Source organism: Haliotis rufescens, unplaced genomic scaffold, assembly GCF_023055435.1.
Source record: "Haliotis rufescens isolate VD_foot unplaced genomic scaffold, xgHalRufe1.0.p SCAF_12, whole genome shotgun sequence".
Taxonomy (NCBI): Eukaryota; Metazoa; Mollusca; class Gastropoda; order Lepetellida; family Haliotidae; genus Haliotis; species Haliotis rufescens.
The window spans coordinates 37,234,987-37,254,335 of NW_025963802.1; the positions used below are offsets into that span (position 1 = coordinate 37,234,987).

At 39.0% G+C, this 19,349-nt stretch overlaps 1 protein-coding gene and 2 non-coding genes across 3 annotated transcripts; all 3 read left to right on the forward strand.

Annotated features, from left to right (window-relative positions):
• Positions 1 to 5,084: 5,084 nt before the first annotated feature.
• On the forward strand, positions 5,085 to 5,156 carry Trnaq-cug. Its single transcript has one exon. It is a non-coding gene; the product is annotated as a tRNA-Gln (tRNA).
• Positions 5,157 to 5,608: 452 nt separating this feature from the next.
• Trnaq-cug lies at positions 5,609 to 5,680 on the forward strand. The gene has a single exon. It is a non-coding gene; the product is annotated as a tRNA-Gln (tRNA).
• Positions 5,681 to 8,939: 3,259 nt separating this feature from the next.
• LOC124136568 (succinate dehydrogenase [ubiquinone] cytochrome b small subunit B, mitochondrial-like) lies at positions 8,940 to 17,925 on the forward strand. The gene is made up of 4 exons (XM_046502520.2): positions 8,940 to 9,024; positions 13,118 to 13,252; positions 14,923 to 15,085; positions 16,583 to 17,925. The coding sequence occupies exons 1-4, from the start codon at positions 8,988 to 8,990 to the stop codon at positions 16,740 to 16,742; spliced, it is 495 nt and encodes a 164-aa protein (XP_046358476.1). The 5' UTR covers positions 8,940 to 8,987; the 3' UTR covers positions 16,743 to 17,925.
• The last annotated feature ends 1,424 nt before the right edge of the window (positions 17,926 to 19,349 follow it).

The window sequence follows — 19,349 nt, forward strand, 5'->3', positions numbered from 1 at the left end:
ATAATCGAGTTTGAAACAGACAATCCAGTGATTGACATCATGAGCATCGATCCACGCAATTGGGATACGATGACATGCATCAAGCAGTCGCCTCTTACGACAAGCGTGGGTTGCTGAAGACCTAGTACCTGGAAAGATGTAAACAAACTATTAAAGAAAACCTTATCTTTATCTCGTACATGTATAATGATGTGTGTGCATACGAAATACATAATTAAATATAAAAATATTGTTTAAAACATTAAACTGTAAATTACTAAACTAAACATGTTTGTGTTATTCTGGACCGCCTCCGTGGTCTTGTGGTAGATCCCCGACCGCGTCATACCAAAAGCCGTTAAAAGATGGTACTTGTTGTTACCCTGTCTGGCGCTCGGCATTAAGAGGCTAAAAGAAGGACTGGTCGGCTCGGAGTCAGTATACTGTGTCTGAGTGGGGTATTCATGTTAAACTGCGGCATGGTATCTCAGTGAGCTAGCACTATAAATCGGCATCAGTCCGGACTAGTACAAGCAGCCACACACACACGTGCATGCACGTCGCTATATAAGTGCAATAATCTTGGAAGCGACGTTAAACCCAATTTCACCTCACCTTGTGTTATTCGGGCACAATGATGAATGTGAAACAATATCAATGATATGAGTACTTGTTAGATAGATCTACATGTAAACAATTTTTTTTAAAGAAACAATATCTTTGGCTCACACATGTACAATGATATGTTTACATATATCAAATGAATACATTATTATGAAAATCTGTTTTTAAAAATTTACATTTGTGTTTGTCGGGATCAATGATCAAAGGGAGGCAATCTCTGTTAGGGGACATTCGGGAAACGTTGACCCAATTTCCGTGTAGCGACGTATGAGCACTTTTGTGCAGCCTAATAATTGACGTATCTGTCTGCAGGAGTAAACACACAGAACGCTAAGCATAGGGGAAGTAACTCTCAAAGAGTGAGTGGGTGAGTATCGTTTTACGCCGCTTTTAGCAATATTCCAGCAATATCACGGCGGGGGACACCAGAAATGGGCTTCACACATTGTACCCATGTCGGGAATCGAACCCGGGCCTTCGGCGTGACGAGCTAACGCTTTAACCATGCACTAGGCTTCCCGACCGCCAAACTCTCAAAGAGAAGTGTGATTCATGGTTATATATAACCTACGCACACACAAAGGTTTGAGTTTCAAGTTTAACAAAAGCTGCATGCCTCCACTGATCTAGTTATTATTACTTTGAAAAGATTGATAATGAAAAAATATTAATAACTTTACCACAGTAGATTTACAAAACATTTGTTTTATGCCATTCCGTCCAACGTGTGTCACTGACATATATTTTGTTCGTTCAATTCTAGACAGTGCAACATATGTTGTTAACATATGATATGCCAACAAAAGAGTTTTTATGCCATTTCATTCAGCTAAAATGTTAAACATGTATCATGTATACCGCTATGATCGTGTCAACTTAATAACAATAACAAATGTTTCAGGAAGTCATTGTTGTGAAAGCATAATATACTGAACAACAAAAGTTCCTGTGACATTGAATAAGATTTAATGCAAAGTTATGTTTTTTACCAAATCTGAAACAATTTCGGTTTGCATCAGATAAAAGACTCCTGTAAGTGTTCAAATGGTTTAATTTGCCATACTGACTTCAGAAAATTCGTGATTTCATAAAAAAACAAACCCATTAATATGCCAAAATGTCAATTTACAAATCAATAGCGGGTGTGTCCACCTCTGGTTGCGATGCAAGCAACACATCTTCGTCTCATGGAATGGACCAGGTGTCGCACAAAGTCCTGTGGGATATCTGTCCATATCTGCTGGAGCATGTTTCGAAGTTCCTGGAGTGTCTGTGGAACACGTGGTTAACGTCGAAGGCGCGATCCATCTCATCCCTCATGTGCTCGATTGGTGAGAGATCAGGGGAGAGAGCCGGCCAGGGGATGACATTCACGTTGTTTTGTTGAAGAGAATCCTGAACAAGTCGAGCAATATGAGGCCGGGCGTTGTCATGTTGAAAGGTAATGCCTGGGCCATGACGACGCAAAAACGGTAGAACAACAGGGCCGATGATCTCGTCGCGGTAGCGCTGTCCATTGAGATTTCCCTCTACCACTATCAAACGGGTCCTCTGTCTTGCTGTAATCCCACCCCATACCATAATGCTGCCGCCCCCGAACCGATTTTTTTTTCATGACACAATGATTGACGTAATGTTCACCTCGACGTCGGTACACTCGAATCCGTCCATCGCTGTGGCGGAGGTGAAAACGAGACTCGTCAGTGAATAGAACTTGTCCCCACTGCATGGCCGCCCAGCGTAGACGCTGTCTGCACCACTGTAGACGTGCTTGACGGGGGTTTCCTGTCAAAATGGGACGTCTGACGGGTCTTCTGGCGACAATCCCTGCACATCTGAGGCGACGACGTACGGTTTGTGAAGATATTCGTCGAAGGCCAGGGATGCCTCTTGCAGTCACTGTTGCTGGCTGGAATCGATTTCGTAGGTGTGTTGTTCGAATCCAGATGTCTTGTCGATTATTGGTTACGCGTGGCCTGCAACTCCGAGGATGGTCTCTGACTGCATTTGTCTGTTGCCAACGTTGCCAAAAACACCAAATTGTGACTCTGTGGACGTTAAATTGTCTTGCAACATCACGTTGACTCGATCCTGCTTCAAGCCAATGGCTCGCAGACGCTCATTTTCGGACAGGCGTGGCATTTCGTGATGTTAAATAATTGCGTAATTTTGTTGTTTTTCTGAGTGGTTGTTGTCAGCACGGTGCTATACAATGCGTATGGAATCCCGTTAACGCACATGTTTTTATACCCATTCTTGGGTAGTGAAATGCATGGGGCTTGCAAAAAAGTCAACTTTTGCATGGAATGCAAGCTTTTCTGTAGCAGTTGCGTTTTTGTGACTTGATTCCAAACATGTACTACAATATTGAAAACCAAACTTTACTTGTTTGAAAAATACACTAAAATATTGGTGTCACAGGAACTTTTGTTGTTGAGTATAGTTTGTTTTCATGATTTGTTTATTTTCTATATTTTTTAGTACATGTGCATTTAAACTCAAATGGCATGTTCTCATTCCTGATTCTGGAGGTACCACGTGCAAATTACAATTTGTTTGTTACAACCCTTTTCGCAAACACCTGGTGTCGTCACTGGTGTCGTCACTGATTTTGAGTGATTCATTTGTATTATTTTCACAGCTATTTTGCCCTTTACTCCAAATTGAATCTGTTTTGGTGGATAATCTAGACTGGTTATTCTCTTGCATTGACAATTTACATTTCCCCTTCTGGGTTAGAATGTGCGCTTTATGGCAGTATATAGGTACTTGCATCAATACTTAGGTTTGCTACAAAATTTCTACGCGCCGGGTTGATCCTCTGTCACCTATTTGGTTAGGAATAACGGAGTTAATAAAAATCGCATGTGCACTAGTGCAAATATCCCTTCACGTGTGTATTGTTTACGTCATCCTGGCAGCATTGTTGACGCCATTCGAATCCTATTGTGACGTAAGATTGGAAAGACGCCCCGCAGGAAACGGCGTATAATTGGTATTATAGCTAAAATGGATAGAATTATCATTAAACCGCCCGCACGTTATCAGAAATGAGCGGGCCACTGTAACTTGATAATGCCCTCATATTACTTGACGACGGGCCATTATCACGCCCGTTGTTAGGTGACGTCATAGGGTTGAGAAAATGACGTCACGCATTATAGTGACGTCATCTGGTTTGTTCTATGACGTTTCCATATTTGTAAAATGTGGTCAGTGACATTCGTGTTGATTGCAGTAAATGTTTCAAAACCGATATTGTTGTTTCTTTTTATTTGATAACAAATTCCATCCATTTTAGCTATAATAACGGTAACGCTCTTTTTCAGGGCATTATCATTTGCAGAAGCCCGAGGTCTTTTCAACTGCCCTCCTTCGTCGGGCAGTTAATGAAAAACCTCGGGCTTCTGCAAATGATAATGCCCTGAAAAATAACGTTACCCTTATAATAAAGAAATTATTACATTCGCATTAGCGTCATACTGATTTCACGCCTTACAGACCCTGATACAAATATATATCAAATACAGCCCATGCAAGTCTATAATGTTTGGCAAGCCTAGATTACTGCAGTGATACAAACATATATATTTGTATTACTGCAGTAATCTTGGCGTATATATATATATATATATATATATATATATATATATATATATATATATGGCAAATCTAGATTACTGCAGTATCTGAAAATGAAGAGAGTCTCTGCATGGGCTCCCTTTTATTATATTTTTATTAAGATAATTGAACAACTTTTTTTTCTGTACGATATGCTCATTTCAGAGACTAGATACATATCGTGCAGAAAAACAGTTGTTCAATTATCCAGAGACCATATAATAGATATATGGTCTCTGAATTATCTTAATAAAAATATAATAAAACGGAGCATGTGAAAATGAAGAGAGTATCTGGCTCCCTTTTATTATATTTTTATAAAGATAATTGAACAACTGTTTTTTCTGTACGATATGTTCATTTCAGAGACTAGATGTTAGTCTAGAAACTCATGTAAGAATTCATGTATATTCAACCTCGCTCTCGCTCGGGAAATACAATAAAATCAGTATTACACCTGTCGATAAACCCGACTGTTCTTTGGCCTGTGCGACTATTTGACATATATCCATATCATATTTAGCACTTACTGCAATGCTATATTAATAATATATAATGGATGAATGGCCCATCTCGATCGCTGTGGCTCCTTTTCAATTTAGAAAGTGGTAGTCTAGAATAATAACGCTCCTACATACGGGCCTTGAATCACAGATCACAGGAATTCGCAGCTGAACCCAAATAAACGTTTTATTGAGTCGAGTATCCTAGCTACAAGCCTCGAATGTACTACAAACGGTGCAATCCATTGCGTGGATATATCACGACAGTTTTGTTAAAATTTAGATCGAACACTTGCAACACAGATTCAAATCTCCGCTTGCTATTAACATTAACACGAGCGCCTCGATTTGCCAGGCGGTTCTATGGTGTAATGGTTAGCACTTTGGACTCTGAATCCAGCGATCCGAGTTCAAATCTCGGTAGAACCTAATCTTTTTTCCCCAACAGTTTCGTGTTATTCAAATGTTTTTCATGAACTGTGTTGAAGACATGACCCTTTACGAAACATGGTCGATCTGTAAGACCAGCTCAGTGGAAATGCTGAATCCCCAAAATGCATACAGGGCCAAAGATTGTTTTCAAGCTCCACGCAGAAAACCTTTCACCGGCAGCGAAGGTGGCACGCGCTGTCACGGACCCTGAGCACTTGAGGCCCCTGACGCGCTCGACAAACTTCGCGTCGCCATTTCCTTTTCTTTCATTGGGTCAGGATGAGTCCATGTTGCTGCCCTGAAATGGATTACAAGTGTAAACCGATTTCACTATGTATAGTTGCACACCGCGCATGGTCTCAATAAACAAAACATACAAACTCTTCTAGAACAGTTACGTGCCGAGATTTACGATTGTAGTTTACAACTAGACCTTCCATCTGCGTGGAGGTTCTATGGTGTAATGGTTAGCACTTTGGACTCTGAATCCAGCGATCCGAGTTCAAATCTCGGTAGAACCTAATATTTTTTTCAATTTTTATTTATTGCAGGAGCTGTACTGAAGACATTACACACTTAACGAAACATGTTAGATAGTGAAATCAGATTAGTGGAAATGCTTGAAAAATAATTAAATTGGCCTCAGGTTTTGCAAAATAGATATAGTTGCTCCTCTTAGCAACATTCAGTCAATTCCACGAACATGTGTAAATATGTTTAAATTTCACCCAATAATGGCTAGTTTAATAAGAAATGTGTCTCTCTATCAAAATGTTTTAACAGTACACGTCACTTCGTCGGATGGAGGTGACTGTTTATCCTCTGGCGTAATATTTTGTATTCAACCTTTACACTCTTATGTTACGATAATCACACGCACGCTGTTATTTTGTTGTTTGTTTGTTGTTTAACGCCGCATTCAGCAATATTCCAGTTATATGACGGCGGTCTGTAAATAATAGAGTCTGGACTAGACAATGCAGTGATTGATATCAAGAGCATCGATATCCGCAATTGAGATGCGATGACATACATAGAGGATTCATCACGAGTGTTTTTTGATATGGGAAATATCAACCGAGTCTTAGTTAATCGGTATTTGCCGAGCCTTTGGCGAGGCAAATACCGATTAACGGGACGAGGTTGATATTTCCCATATTAAAAAACACTCGTGATGAATTCTATTTATCATTTTCACATTTTTGCTTCCAAATTAAGGAATAATTGCATTAAACATTAACATCAGCAACTTGTCGAAATCTTACGTATAGATCGTGCGTAGTGATACATGTTTTCCATAGCCATGTAAACCAAAATAAACAATTCGCTGAGAAAAAAAGTTCCTCGGATTATTTTAAACAAAATACTTGAACAGACTTTTGCAGAATAATTGAAACTTTAATAACGGTAACAACAACGATTCTGTGTAATCTGATTATATCTCTGGTGTAACTTCACTTATAATATATAGTTTCAAATCAAACCGCTCCCTCTTCCGGTTATCTAATTTGCATATCTAATTTGCATACTTATGTCATTGGGGTATGACATACATGTTTTTATGTCATAAGCTTATGTCATGGATAAATGCTTAAGTTAAATGATAAATCAACAAAGTCAACGACCCTGACCACCCGATCCCGTTAGTCGCCTCTTACGACAATCATAGACGATGTTTTTCTGCAAGCAAGGGTTGCTGAAGAACTATTCGACCCCGGTACTTACACAGGCTCTGTTATTTGTTGGGACCTATTTTTAATATAGTAGTTTGAGTTTGTAACAGTGCAGTTTATTTTGTGATGTTTTAAGTGATTAATTACTGTATTTATCTGAAAACGTAAAATCGATATCGCATTCGAGTGAAGGATCCACTATACGCCAATGACACTTTGATTTTCAGAGTAAGACGGTGAAGATGACTAAGAAAGTACATTACTAAAAAAATAAATAGAACATTGGAATTTTTCTTGTCGAATAACGTGTTTAACTCATGACATAAGAAAGTTAAAGTTGGGCGGTGGGGTAGTCTAGTGGTTAAGGTGTTTGCTCGATACGCCGAATGCTCGGGTTCGTTTCCCACACTGGTACAATGATTCATAACCATGTCTTGTGTCATTCGCCGTGATATTACTGGAATATTGCTAAAAGCGGTGTAAAACTATACTCACTCACTCTTTCTCGCCCTGCACATGCTGCCACTGGTCAATACAAGCAGACGAGTGGATGTTTTTCGAGCCCTTAACTTAAGTTAACATTTTCACTCTTGGCAGCATTACTCATGAAAATATCAACTTTTGTCACTCGAAGATATAAGCGTGTTATTTGATTAGAAAAATTATAAAATATAGGTATTTAAATGACTCTGAGTATTAATTTATGAATGCTTACACTGTAATGGCAACTAATATTTGAGACAATGTGGTGACTCAGGACGCCCCGTTATAACGCGACAACCTTTGGACTCGAACGGTGTTTGTATAGTAACATACGTTCTCGAGAGCAGACAAACAGACACTGCTTGAACGACGAATGACAAGAAGCAGTCTCATTTCTTTCTGAAACATTGATGCTGCCCTTCCAGATCTAAAACATACACCTGGGCCGCCGCTGCTGCTGCTGTTTGGCTGATGCATTTAACGGATTTACCGTTAACGCATCGTGATAGTTTTCACGAGCGTATTCGCGATATTACTACAAAGGTATGTCATACTGTTTCAGTCGTGTGAAGTTCATCTATACGTTTCATTTCTGTATCTCAAAACTTAAAGATTCTGTTTTTCGTGATTTAGCAACAAATATCATATAAAATACGTCTTGAAGGTTTGCCACAAAATATTTATGGTTTATACTGTATAAATTATTATTTATTTATATTACAGAAAGTATAAATTGACAAGGACAAGGTTATCTTTATCGGGGCTGGTAAAGTCCTTATTTTTTAAATTTTTACCACCAGGTGAACTTTGTACTTTTCGTTTTGAATGGACTTTGCTTCGTTAAACATATCGCGGAAACAGCGTCTGTTATTAATGATGTCATAATAAAGGGGAACATTCATTATGACACATCCACCAGGTTACGTCTAGATGCCACTCGCAGCAAATATGATTGAAGTTGTTCAAAGACGACTTTGATTGTCTGCTATCTTAAATGTTATAATGTGGATCAAGCTAATACTATAGTGTGGATCAAGCTAAGAGTAAAATATTAGGTACGACTATAGAATATGTTCGCCATCCAATAGTTTATCAAAGAAGGAATATAGGAATTCGCGATCCCTAGCGTTAATTGTGTTAAGGTAGTTTTACCCCCGACTCTATCCTTAGCATTTTCATCCTTGAATGAATATAATGGGGAACATGTTCTATAACGGCTCCAAATATTAATCCTTAATTTGGTCTTTAACTAAGAAACTTTTGCTGAAGGTGCTGTTTACAACGTCTAGACCTTCATTACAACGTCTAGACCTTCTATACAAGGCCTAGACCTAGACTGGAAATGGTTACCGGAACCGCGAGCCTTTAATTCAAGAACGATCGATACATAGTCATTACTGAACTTGCTGTTAAAACTGTTTTCGCGTAAATTATTATCTATCTAAAAGTTTCTCATAAAAATAATTACAATCCAAGACGAATACAAGCTGTTGTGTGATAGCAATCCATAGAAAACGAAGTCGTATTAGTTTGTATACAGTCACAGTACACGATAATGTCTTCTCAGGGCAAATATGAATTTAATAGTTTATCAGAATGATTTAATGTGGCGTGCCGTTCAATTCTGCAACGAGTTGCGCCCCTTCCAACCTTGACATTGTAGGTCAGCAATATGGCGACTGTTAACATTCTGAGAGCCTGCAGTCGAGGTAATAGCGTCTTTTTCTCGAATGCTTATATGGTCAGAGTAGTGAAATTGCACGAACAGGATAAATAAACAACCATCTTCAAAATCTAATTGTTTTCATATTCCGTAGAATTATACTTTTTGCACGAGAACATGTGTCGGTTCCGTAACACCGTGTTCAAAACTCTAAAAGTTGTTCAAGTTCTCGTACCGACTAGCCGTCATCAGCTGTTGCATTGAGACATCTTCTCTACCTTTTTATAGTAGTTACCAATAGCGAGGAATTATAGTTTATCAGTTGAACAAAGGGTGAATGTGTCTGCAAATAGAGAAAAATGAAACGCTTCCTTTATCTGACCTTTCCTAGATACCTAGCAAGCACAAGGTCATTCTCTCTGATTCATTAGCATTGTAAACATTGCCGTCGTTCTCACATACGTTTATGTAAAAGTCCTTCATATATCATGTTTATACCAACAATGGAATTCAAGAGTTTTTAAGTATCACACACTCAAGCGTTAGGATGGACTGTTTATTTCGTTTGTTTTGAATAGTGATGTCAGACGAAAGTTGGACACATTTTATTGACTGCTATTTTCCTGTTGAGCGATATGCACCAGTGTTATAAACATTGGCAAGAATGCAGTTTTCTGGGTGCAGCTTATAGAGTAGTTTTTGCTTCATTGATCTTGCGTGCCTCAATCCTTAGGGTCAATTGGGTTAAGTTAGACTGTATTACACCCAAATCTATCCTTAGCCCAATAGCACAGGCCCCTGAAGCAGGATAGTGATATTACTGAAAAACCGGAACCATATATATATAAACAGACAAGGTACATCACTCGCCATCTTGGTCGAAGTTGAAATTGGATGTATCGTTTAAGTTAAATGTAAACGTGTGAATGTCATGTTCACAAGACCTCAACCACCTCCCTCCACATACGCCCTGCATGCCGCAAACCTTCACTTTTTGCACTTTATTAGCTATATCGGGTGATTTTATCGAAAAGTTGTCTCAGTCGCAGCTGTCGGTCATGGAAGTAGACAAGAAATCTTTGCGCTCAATGGCGTTGAGTGCTGTGATTGGACCGCACACCAACCATAACAAATGCACATAGTGATATTTAGTGAGCGAGGCAGTTTTACATACAGGCATGTTTAACATGTGTTTATGGATGCTGATCATTATGAATTGAACAACTGTTTCATATAGATGATAACCAAATGATATTCAGAAATCAATTACACTGCCCCTCTCGAAGGTTTCCATATTGGCATATGAACACGAGAACTACATCAAACAACAATGATAACTCTTGTTCTACTCTATAACTCTTATTCTCTTATTCTTATAGTAATTTTAATGTAGGTGTTAAACAGCGCATGCTTATTCATGTTGGAAAAGGATTGAACCTCTCTGATACTAATATATTCTTTTGTACAAAAATATATTTAGCAAGCTATCCAACTCATTCTTTCTCAGCTGTTTATCTTTAATTTGCAAATTATTAATATTTAAATAAGATATTAAAATTAGATGAAGAAAAATGACTAGATGAAGGTGTTTTTCAGTTTTCAGTAATTCTATTTATGTACACTATTTAAGTGTACCAAATTTGACATAGTCTTTTCAATGCTTGAAATGACATTTCAAATACTCATTTGTTTCATGACTGAAGCTTTCCTTTCATGGTCAGCCTTAACAAATCGTACCCATATTTTATATGAATTAATTACAATATAATTATGAGGGTATATCATATCCACCATGTCTAGAGATATATAGAAGTATTTCTAAACATATACCAACAACATAGTTTAATATTCTAACCCGGCTGGTAATCCCATATTGCCTATGCTCATTGTAAGAATTTACGCAGGTATATGTACACATTTGTAAATAAGGAAACAACAGAGCTACCGATAAGCTGCATATTTGCGTATTTGCGTAAAATAACGTTCCACAGAGCGATCGTAGCACTAAGACAATCGTAACTCCCATACTTTAACATAGACTTACGACAATCGTAGCGCTACGATTGCTTTGTGGAACGGGACCCAGACTCTGTAACTTAGCTGATTATGTACCATCGTACCTCGACCACTTGGATCGTTGCTTACAGTACCAATGATTAATTTGCCTTGTGAAGTCTGGATTATGTATGGGGAGCCATCGTATTGGTAGACTAAGCTCATTCAAGAATAAGTTGTTTAGAAAATAAGGAAGAATTACAATCTTATTAACTAATGTAAACATATGTAGCTGAGTACAATATATGTGCTGGATATAAGTTTATAACATAAATTCTGTGTTTATATATTTAATTTTGTTTTCAAGAGAATTTTTACCTAATCCACAGAACTAAAACGTAAATATCTACTTGTTTGACTGTCAAGCATACTGGGTTTGTTAAGACGGACATGGTATTTTAATTTTTTGAATATCAAATTTTTGTAGGCACTGGTCACTGGGCTTAGACTTGTGTGAATGTAGGCATCACTGCTTGCGGTCAACTTTGTTGTCTAGTGGACACTTTCTTTTCTTTTTCACAGAATCTTTTACACCCTTTTTCTTTTACGCAGGTATATGTACACATTTGTAAATAAGGAAACAACAGAGCTACTGATAAGCTGCATATTTGCGTAAAATAACCCCCCAAAATAGTCAAAACCCAATTACTTTCAATTAACTTGCATACAGAACACATGCATTAAATGAAAAACTCAAATGTATAATACAGATTGTAAATACCCAATGATGCTTTTTCAGCATGCGAACAACGGAGCTATTTTCTGAAACACAATTACGAGCTAATTTACTTTCCGGACAAAGCCTGTATTTAGAACCTTTATATACATCTAAAACATTATTTAATTTTGAGTTAAATCTCAAAATGTTTACTCATTGGGGGAAAAAAACAAACCAATCGAGTGATGAATAGATGAGTGAAAAAATGTTGGTTACCCAATGAAAAATGTAATAACTCAACCAAAGTAGAAATCTTCAAGTAAAAACTCAATTGCTCAAAAAGTTATATGGAGCTCTGCTTGTTACCAGCTGATATTGAGGAGTGGGGGTATGTCGATCCCTTATGGGTCGGACGACCGCCGTGTTTGCTGCATGAAGGGGATTAACCTTTGATGTTGTTGTTCCCTTGAGACCTTTGCACAGTTCTTAGCTTTAGGTTCAGCAGATCATGGTCTTTTCGGTCCCCATCTTTTCACTCATACAGGGGCCACGTGTGGCCCAATTGTCCAAGGCGCTGCGATTCGCTGTGCAGAGTTGCGTCCCTTGGGCACGACAGAAACCTATGATTGTGGTTTGGAATCTCGGTTCGTCCCGATTATGTTTCTAGGTTTGTCAGCACCATACCCGTGCTCGTGGGTTTCACCAATGTGGTAAACGTCAGAGACCTGCATCACTTCGGGCTTTCCTCCCACATTAAGCTGATATAACTGGAATACTGTTAAAAGCGGCGTTAAACCCAACTCACTCACTCAAATTACACTCATATAGGTCTTCATAAACTCACAGCCTTCTACTGTGCTGCAAATTGTTTTTTGCCATCAGTGTTCCCATTTAACAGTTTTTTTATGTCATGTGACTGTCAGTCCCTGTGGACCGGCTAATAAAGTACCTTATAAATATTTTTTTGTTGAACAAAAGATTGGTGATTATGACTGAAGTATATTTTTCATGCAGTCAGCTTGTCTTTTATCATCAGGGTTTCTCGTCGAATTTTAGTGCAAGGGAATAACATTTTGCTTTGCTTTGAGGTTAAATATCTATTTTTAGATACTTAGACCAAAGTGAAATGTTGAATATGATGTTAAAAGAATTAAAAGCAGGTCGTTTTCATACATTATTTTATTTGTTCGAAGTTGGGACTGACAAAAATTGGAGGGGACTGGTAATTTTTAGAGTTGCCAGTCCACCGGGACTGAAAGTTTCAAAAGCCAGTGGTAACACTGTACCATGCTAAAGATATGTGTATATGTTTGTAAATAAGGTTGAAGTGTAATAGAATTGTTACTTCTTAGATTGAGAGAGCTGCAGAGCCTTGTGGCTCTTGTTTTATGCCATTGTTCACATTTATTATGTTGTTTTTTTCTAGGTTCACAATGCATTTTGTTTCGCTTTCAAACTGCATCGTCTCCCCTGGCAATGTCCAAGAAGACAATTGCAGTCAGTTCACAGTCGATGTCAGCCCTTGATTACTTCAGGGCAAGGAGAGGTCCCTTCACACCAGGTAACGTGTTTTCATATAAATCACTGATTGTAGATTATTATTAACATGATGAACGGTGAAACGATACACTTAGTCTGTGCACTGTGATATGTGGCCTATAAGATGATGCACAATACACAGGGGTCAGTTTAACAACAAATTTGTATATAGCATGCAGGACTTGCTCCTTTTAAAAGTTACTGGCCCTTCTCCAAACTAGCTGGCCTACAACTAAATGGTGGAGGCTGAGAAGTGGCTAAAACTGAGATAGCAGAGCCACCTAGTAGGGCTCTGAAAATTTTAGAACACCTCCCCCTGAAACACCTTTTCCTGCACTCTGAGATTAAATCCTGGCTTTCATTTTTCTCAATCTGTTGTGAATTTTAGCAAAAAAAGATGTTGTACACAACATTACAAAATGGCAGCTGGTTGTCATTCTACCAAGATAACCATCCCCCACGACATCATCCCCCTAAATATTTTGTCATCAAAATTACATGATTCATGAGTCGTGTCCAATTAAACATACATGGAGAATGGGTGTCATTTTGTCTAGACAGATGGGCCATAACATTACAGTTCAGCAAGCCTTTTGTTATTTAACTGGCCATGAGCCAACCAATCTCATTAAAATCAGATCTTAGTTCTCGCTATCGCTAAACAAAGACCTGAGGACATCCCATTACGGGTCACGTCAGAGCGACCTTTCATCCGACCAATCAATGTGTCGCTTACCAGATCATGAAAGTGACAGTCTGAATGTGTCTAATCATGCAACCTCGAAAACGTTAACACAGGGTATACTGAACAACAGTTACGGCCCGTACGACTGACTGACAAAATTATCGTCTATCTCTCGCTTCCATGGGATAAACATTTGAATGGGGGAGGTGTTGCACAGTATGTTGGAAGCACTGCCATACAATCTCAACTATATATCAGACATACCGGAATGTTCGTTTGTTCAGTTTTCAATATTTTAATCAAGAACTGTGTGAACATATTTTTCAAGCATAGTCAGAAATGGAAGTCACCATGTTGAAACGAGTGCTGTAAAGCTCGAGAAAGCTGCTTTCTAATTGGCTGATGTTGACTTCTTGTAAGTTGTTTCAGTGGTCGGTCAAATTTCGTGAAAGGTCGTTCTGACGTTTAGTGGCAGCGAGAACTGATTTTAATTTTCTCCTGTGAAATAAGCTTTTTGTCCCCAGTAGTTATGCAGAGCATATTTGAAACTCGGTCCTTACAGCAGCTGTTGTTAACAATGGTTTGTGAGTGAGTAAGGTTTTATGCCGCCTTTAGTAACATTCGAGCAATATCACGAAAGGGGACAGTGAAAAATGGGCTTCACACATTGTACCCATATGGTAAATTGAACCCAGGTCTTCGGCATGACGTGCCAACACTTTAACCGCTAGGCTTCCCCACCGACCCTATCAATGGTTAAGTGGTTCTAAATCGTATGAATCAGTCTTTTATTGACTTCACAACATAAGGAGTGGCTGTATTTGGTGACATTTTAAACTGTTGAGTACATACCAAGGTGAGCTTCAATGCCTTGGTAAACTGTGCTAGATTTGACATCTTAATAGTGTCTTGTCATACCTACAGGTGACATGGCTCTACATTAAAAACACAGATGTTCGTCTCCCAAACCATCGAGTTACTACACACGTGCAACTGTTTTGTTCCAGAGGAGAAGCGAGGCACCGGCCACATGATGATGGCATCCTCTCACTGGAAGATCGAGCGCGTAGTCATGATCTCCATGATTCCCATCATGCCGGCCTGCATCCTGTATCAGGGCGCTGCCATGGACTACGCTATCTCCACCGTCGTCTTTCTGCATGGCTACTGGTGAGAGGTTTTAGTATAGAACTCTAAGGCAGAACAGGTCCCATGCTAACTGCTAGCTGGAAGGGCAAGGTTGGCCGAAACAGCCTCAGAATTGGCAGTCTGACCTTGAAACCATGAACTGCCTTGAATTTGGTAACCACGTAAACTGTACCGCAGCCTGTGTCAAAAACATTTGAGTTTACTATCCTGAACTTGTATTTTGAAATTATTTTCAGTTGCTTTTAGTCTTAGTCTATGGACTAGTACTGGCTGATCTTACTAGGCCATAACAAATTTTACTAGACAGGGACTTCGGACTAATGGATAAAGTGAGTGCTGTAATAATATACTGTTATTACAATATTTTTGTTCTCTAATGAAGATGACATTATGTAGCCATCATTAATCACTGATTCTCTAAACATTATTGAGCAAATGGTGTAGATTTCTATTTTAATAGTGTATTCTACTGTACAAACTGAGCAATTCTGACAATGAAATAAAGTAAGAATGTCCAAATAAATATTCTTATTGGCATACAAAGTCCAAAAGGGCATACAGAATCATCTTTAAAAGTGCACTGTGGCCCACTTGAAACTTAATACATTTCTATCACTGCCCTAGATAAATACATGCATCAGCTTCTGTATGTTCAGGGGTCGCAAGTGGCCCAGTCATCAAGGCACCTTAATTGGCACCCTTGGATATGCCAGAAACCTTTGGTCATGGGTTTGAATCCCTGATTCTTCCTGATTATGTTTCTTGGTTTGTCAGCACCTTGCCTATCCTCTAGGGTTTCACCAAAGTGGTAAATGTCTGAGACCTGCATCACTTTAGGCTTTCCTGAATACTGTTCAAAGCAGCGCTAAACCCACTTCACTGGATGTTCACTGGTGATTGGTTGTAACCAGTTTGTGAATTAGTTTCCAAAGTTCACTGGAGGGCTTGTTAACAAAACTCGCAATAACTGTTTAACGAGTCAGCCTTGTGTTTATTTTAAGTTATGTATGGTATGCATAAATGCTTGCAAAATATCCAAACGTTCTGTAGTTTATTTACCTCTAAAAGAAAACATCACTAGTTGAAAAAGTATCTGCCAAATTTCTTGGCACACAACTACCAGAAACGGCCATTGTTGACTTTTGGCACTTCACGTTGAGTGGCAAGCAGTCCAATGTTTTCTTTATAATTTAATCATTTTTCACATTCGATCATAATTTTACCTGGTGAAAAGAAATCGCTCAAGTTCATTCATTTCTAAAAATTAGCAACTTTAGGTATTATTAATAATAAGCAAAAGCAATTTGAATCGTAACATTGTCGTTTGGAAGAAAGTTGTACGATCATGACGCCTTAACTGACCTGATGATTCATAGAACTAAATATGTATTGCCTAGAGTTTTCAACTCGACACTCGGGGCAGGTTTACAGAAATGTTACTTGTCACTTGTGGGCAGGCAGCTATTTCGAACTATTTCCTACACTGATAGCTGTATTTCTCCTCTCTCCTACTTCCAGGGGCATCAGTGGCGTGCTGTCTGACTACTTGGAGAAGTTCGTACCCTGGATCAAGTACCCGTGGTATCTCATCAGCATCCTCACCTTTGCAGGACTCATCAACTTCAACTACAATGACGTCGGTGTGTGTACTGCTATCAAGATGTTGTGGCAGATCTAACTTTCCTATTATTGAATTGGCTCATCATACGATTGCTTCTTGGAGGGGGACAGTTGTGTTGCCTGGAGGTCGACACGTTACTGAGGTCGACACGTTACTGGAGATGTTACTGTAGACATCCGACTAACGACTCTTTGTGATCCAGCATACACGTGCAGCCATAGAATTATTATTTTTTAAGACTTGTCCCAGAGGATTAGTGAAATCCTTAGTTCACTCGTCCTCTGAGTTTGTAGTTTGTCCTGCTTGTTTTCTGTAAGTTTTATTCAGTTCCAGGTCGTAGCAAAATTGAAGCATTGAGAACTGGTTTAAAATCATAGCCTCCAAATGCTACTAGTCTATGAGGACTAGCATCATTCAATATTTCCTTCTCAGCATAATTTTGTAGCCGTGGGTTAGGCGACTAGCGTGATTTTTGAATGCTGATGTGTTTGAGCTTTGTGATAATTTGCGTTGCAGAGAACTACACAACTTAACACGTCTATCTTTTTAGCCATGTTGCCATGGTTACAGACTATACTGACTCCATGATATGTCTTTAAATTCAAATATCTAAAAAAACCAATTATTTTTCAAAAAGGTTAGACTCAGAATATGTAGCAAAAATGGTTCCAAAGACGTGTGTATGTTTTGTATGGACACAGGTCTCATGTTACCCCAATGTAACCATGTTACCGAGCTGCATGTGTGTGGTGGATGCTCAAGTATAATGGGGATGGAGGCTCAGGGTTCGTATCAGTTACAAAACATTTTAAATTTCGGTTCCTGGTTCTTGGTTGGGAGTAAATATTTAAATGTTATTTAGATTTATGAATGAGTGAAATGCCTGTGCATTATATTATGAACCCTTCTGTCAATTCTATTATTTAAATAATAATATGTGTGTCTGTATAAATGTAACGATCAGGTGATAACAGTGCTCTGTGGTTTCACAGCGCCAAGCGTTGCATGCACCTCCAGCAGTGAGTGGTTCGAGTATTTATCCTGTAAGACCAATATGACAACCACGCTGATATATGCAATGAATATTTACTTATATATGTTTGCTTGTGTTGTTGTTATTTGAAGTCAGAGTGACTAGCAATGTCAGTGTTAAAATGTGTCATTCCAGTGTTTGTGTAGGCTTGTTTGATGAAGACGCACGCCCACTTTTGTCACATAATAAACATCTCCAGCGTTGTTACCTAAGTGTCGTGTTGTCTTCCATCTTATTTAAATCATCGCCTCCTTGGTCTAATTGAAAGAGGGGCGGTCGGATAGCCTTGTGGTTAAAGTGTTCACTCGTCAAGCTGAAGACCCGGGTTTGATTCCTGACATGGGTACAATGTGTGAAGCCCATTTCTGGTGTCCCCCGCCGTGATATTGCTGGAATATTGCTAAAAGCAGCGTAAAAGAATACTCAATCACTCACTCTAATGGTAAGAGTGTCTGCCCTGAGAGCTGAAGGTTGAAGGTTCGACCTGGGCCACGTAATACCAATAGAGGTTAAAAGATGGTACTTGTTGTTACCCTGTCTGGGGCTCGGCAATAAGGGGATAAAACAAGCGCTGCTCAGCTCGAAGTCCATATACAGTTTGCAGTATCTGAAATAACTGCCTGCCTGCGGCTGGCACATTTTCTGTTGGCCTGCATGAAATTTTTCACCCCCTGCCGGACAGATAATTTTAGGAATAGTTATGTAATAGGAGTTTTATTATAACTCCTTGTAGATTCTCAAGTAATTGTTTGCATTATTTCAACTGAATCAAGGCGTGATTTGTCTCTTGGTTTTTGCGATTTTTCACTATTTATAATGCCTGAATGCAGGCAGGTAACTTTGAAGATGTGCAGGCAACATTTATGGGTCACCTGTCAGACTGTTTTTGGATTTTAAAATTATTTCAACCACTGATACTCTCTGAGTGGGGTATCCATGTTACAACGGGGCATGGTATCTAAAACCTACATTAGCCTGGACCAGTGAAGATTCCAGGGTAGAATAGGTCTTCAGCAACCCATGCTTGCCGTAAAAGGTGACTCTGCTTGTCATAAAAGGCGACTAACGGGATCGGGTGGTCAGGCTCACTGACATGGTTTGATGCATGTCATCAATCCCAATTGCGTGGATCGATGCTCATGATATTATTCACTGGATTGTCAGATCCAGACTTGATTATTTACTGACTGCCATCATATAGCTGGAATATTGCTGAGTGCGGTGTTTAACAACAAACCAACCAACCAACGTTAATCCAGGCTAGTACAAGCACATATTGGTCTCCAGCAGCCCATGCTTGTAAGAGGTGACATGACAACCAAGCGTTCAGGCTTGGTTGAAACATGGCATCGTATCAAAATTGCATAAATTGATGCTCATGATGTCCAGCCAGTGTTTGTGGATGGTCCAGATTAGATTATTTACAGACCGTCGTCATATAGCTGGAGTATTGCTGAGTGGTGTTTAACAACAAACTGTCAGATATTCAGGCAGAGGTTTTGTTTATAATTAATAGATTTGATTTTTATGAGATTGTAAGTCATAGGTTTCTAGATGCTGCAATTACCTCTGCAGAGTTATGTCCCATAGGTGTGCCAGGATCAAATGATTGTGGGTACGAATCCTACATA

Coding starts and splice junctions, on each gene's coding strand:
- LOC124136568 (XM_046502520.2), top strand. CDS start 8,988: ATGGCGACTGTTAACATTCTGAGAGCCTGCAGTCGAG. Junction 9,025..13,117: donor TCTGAGAGCCTGCAGTCGAG/GTAATAGCGTCT, acceptor GTTTTTTTCTAG/GTTCACAATGCATTTTGTTT. Junction 15,086..16,582: donor GTCTTTCTGCATGGCTACTG/GTGAGAGGTTTT, acceptor TCCTACTTCCAG/GGGCATCAGTGGCGTGCTGT.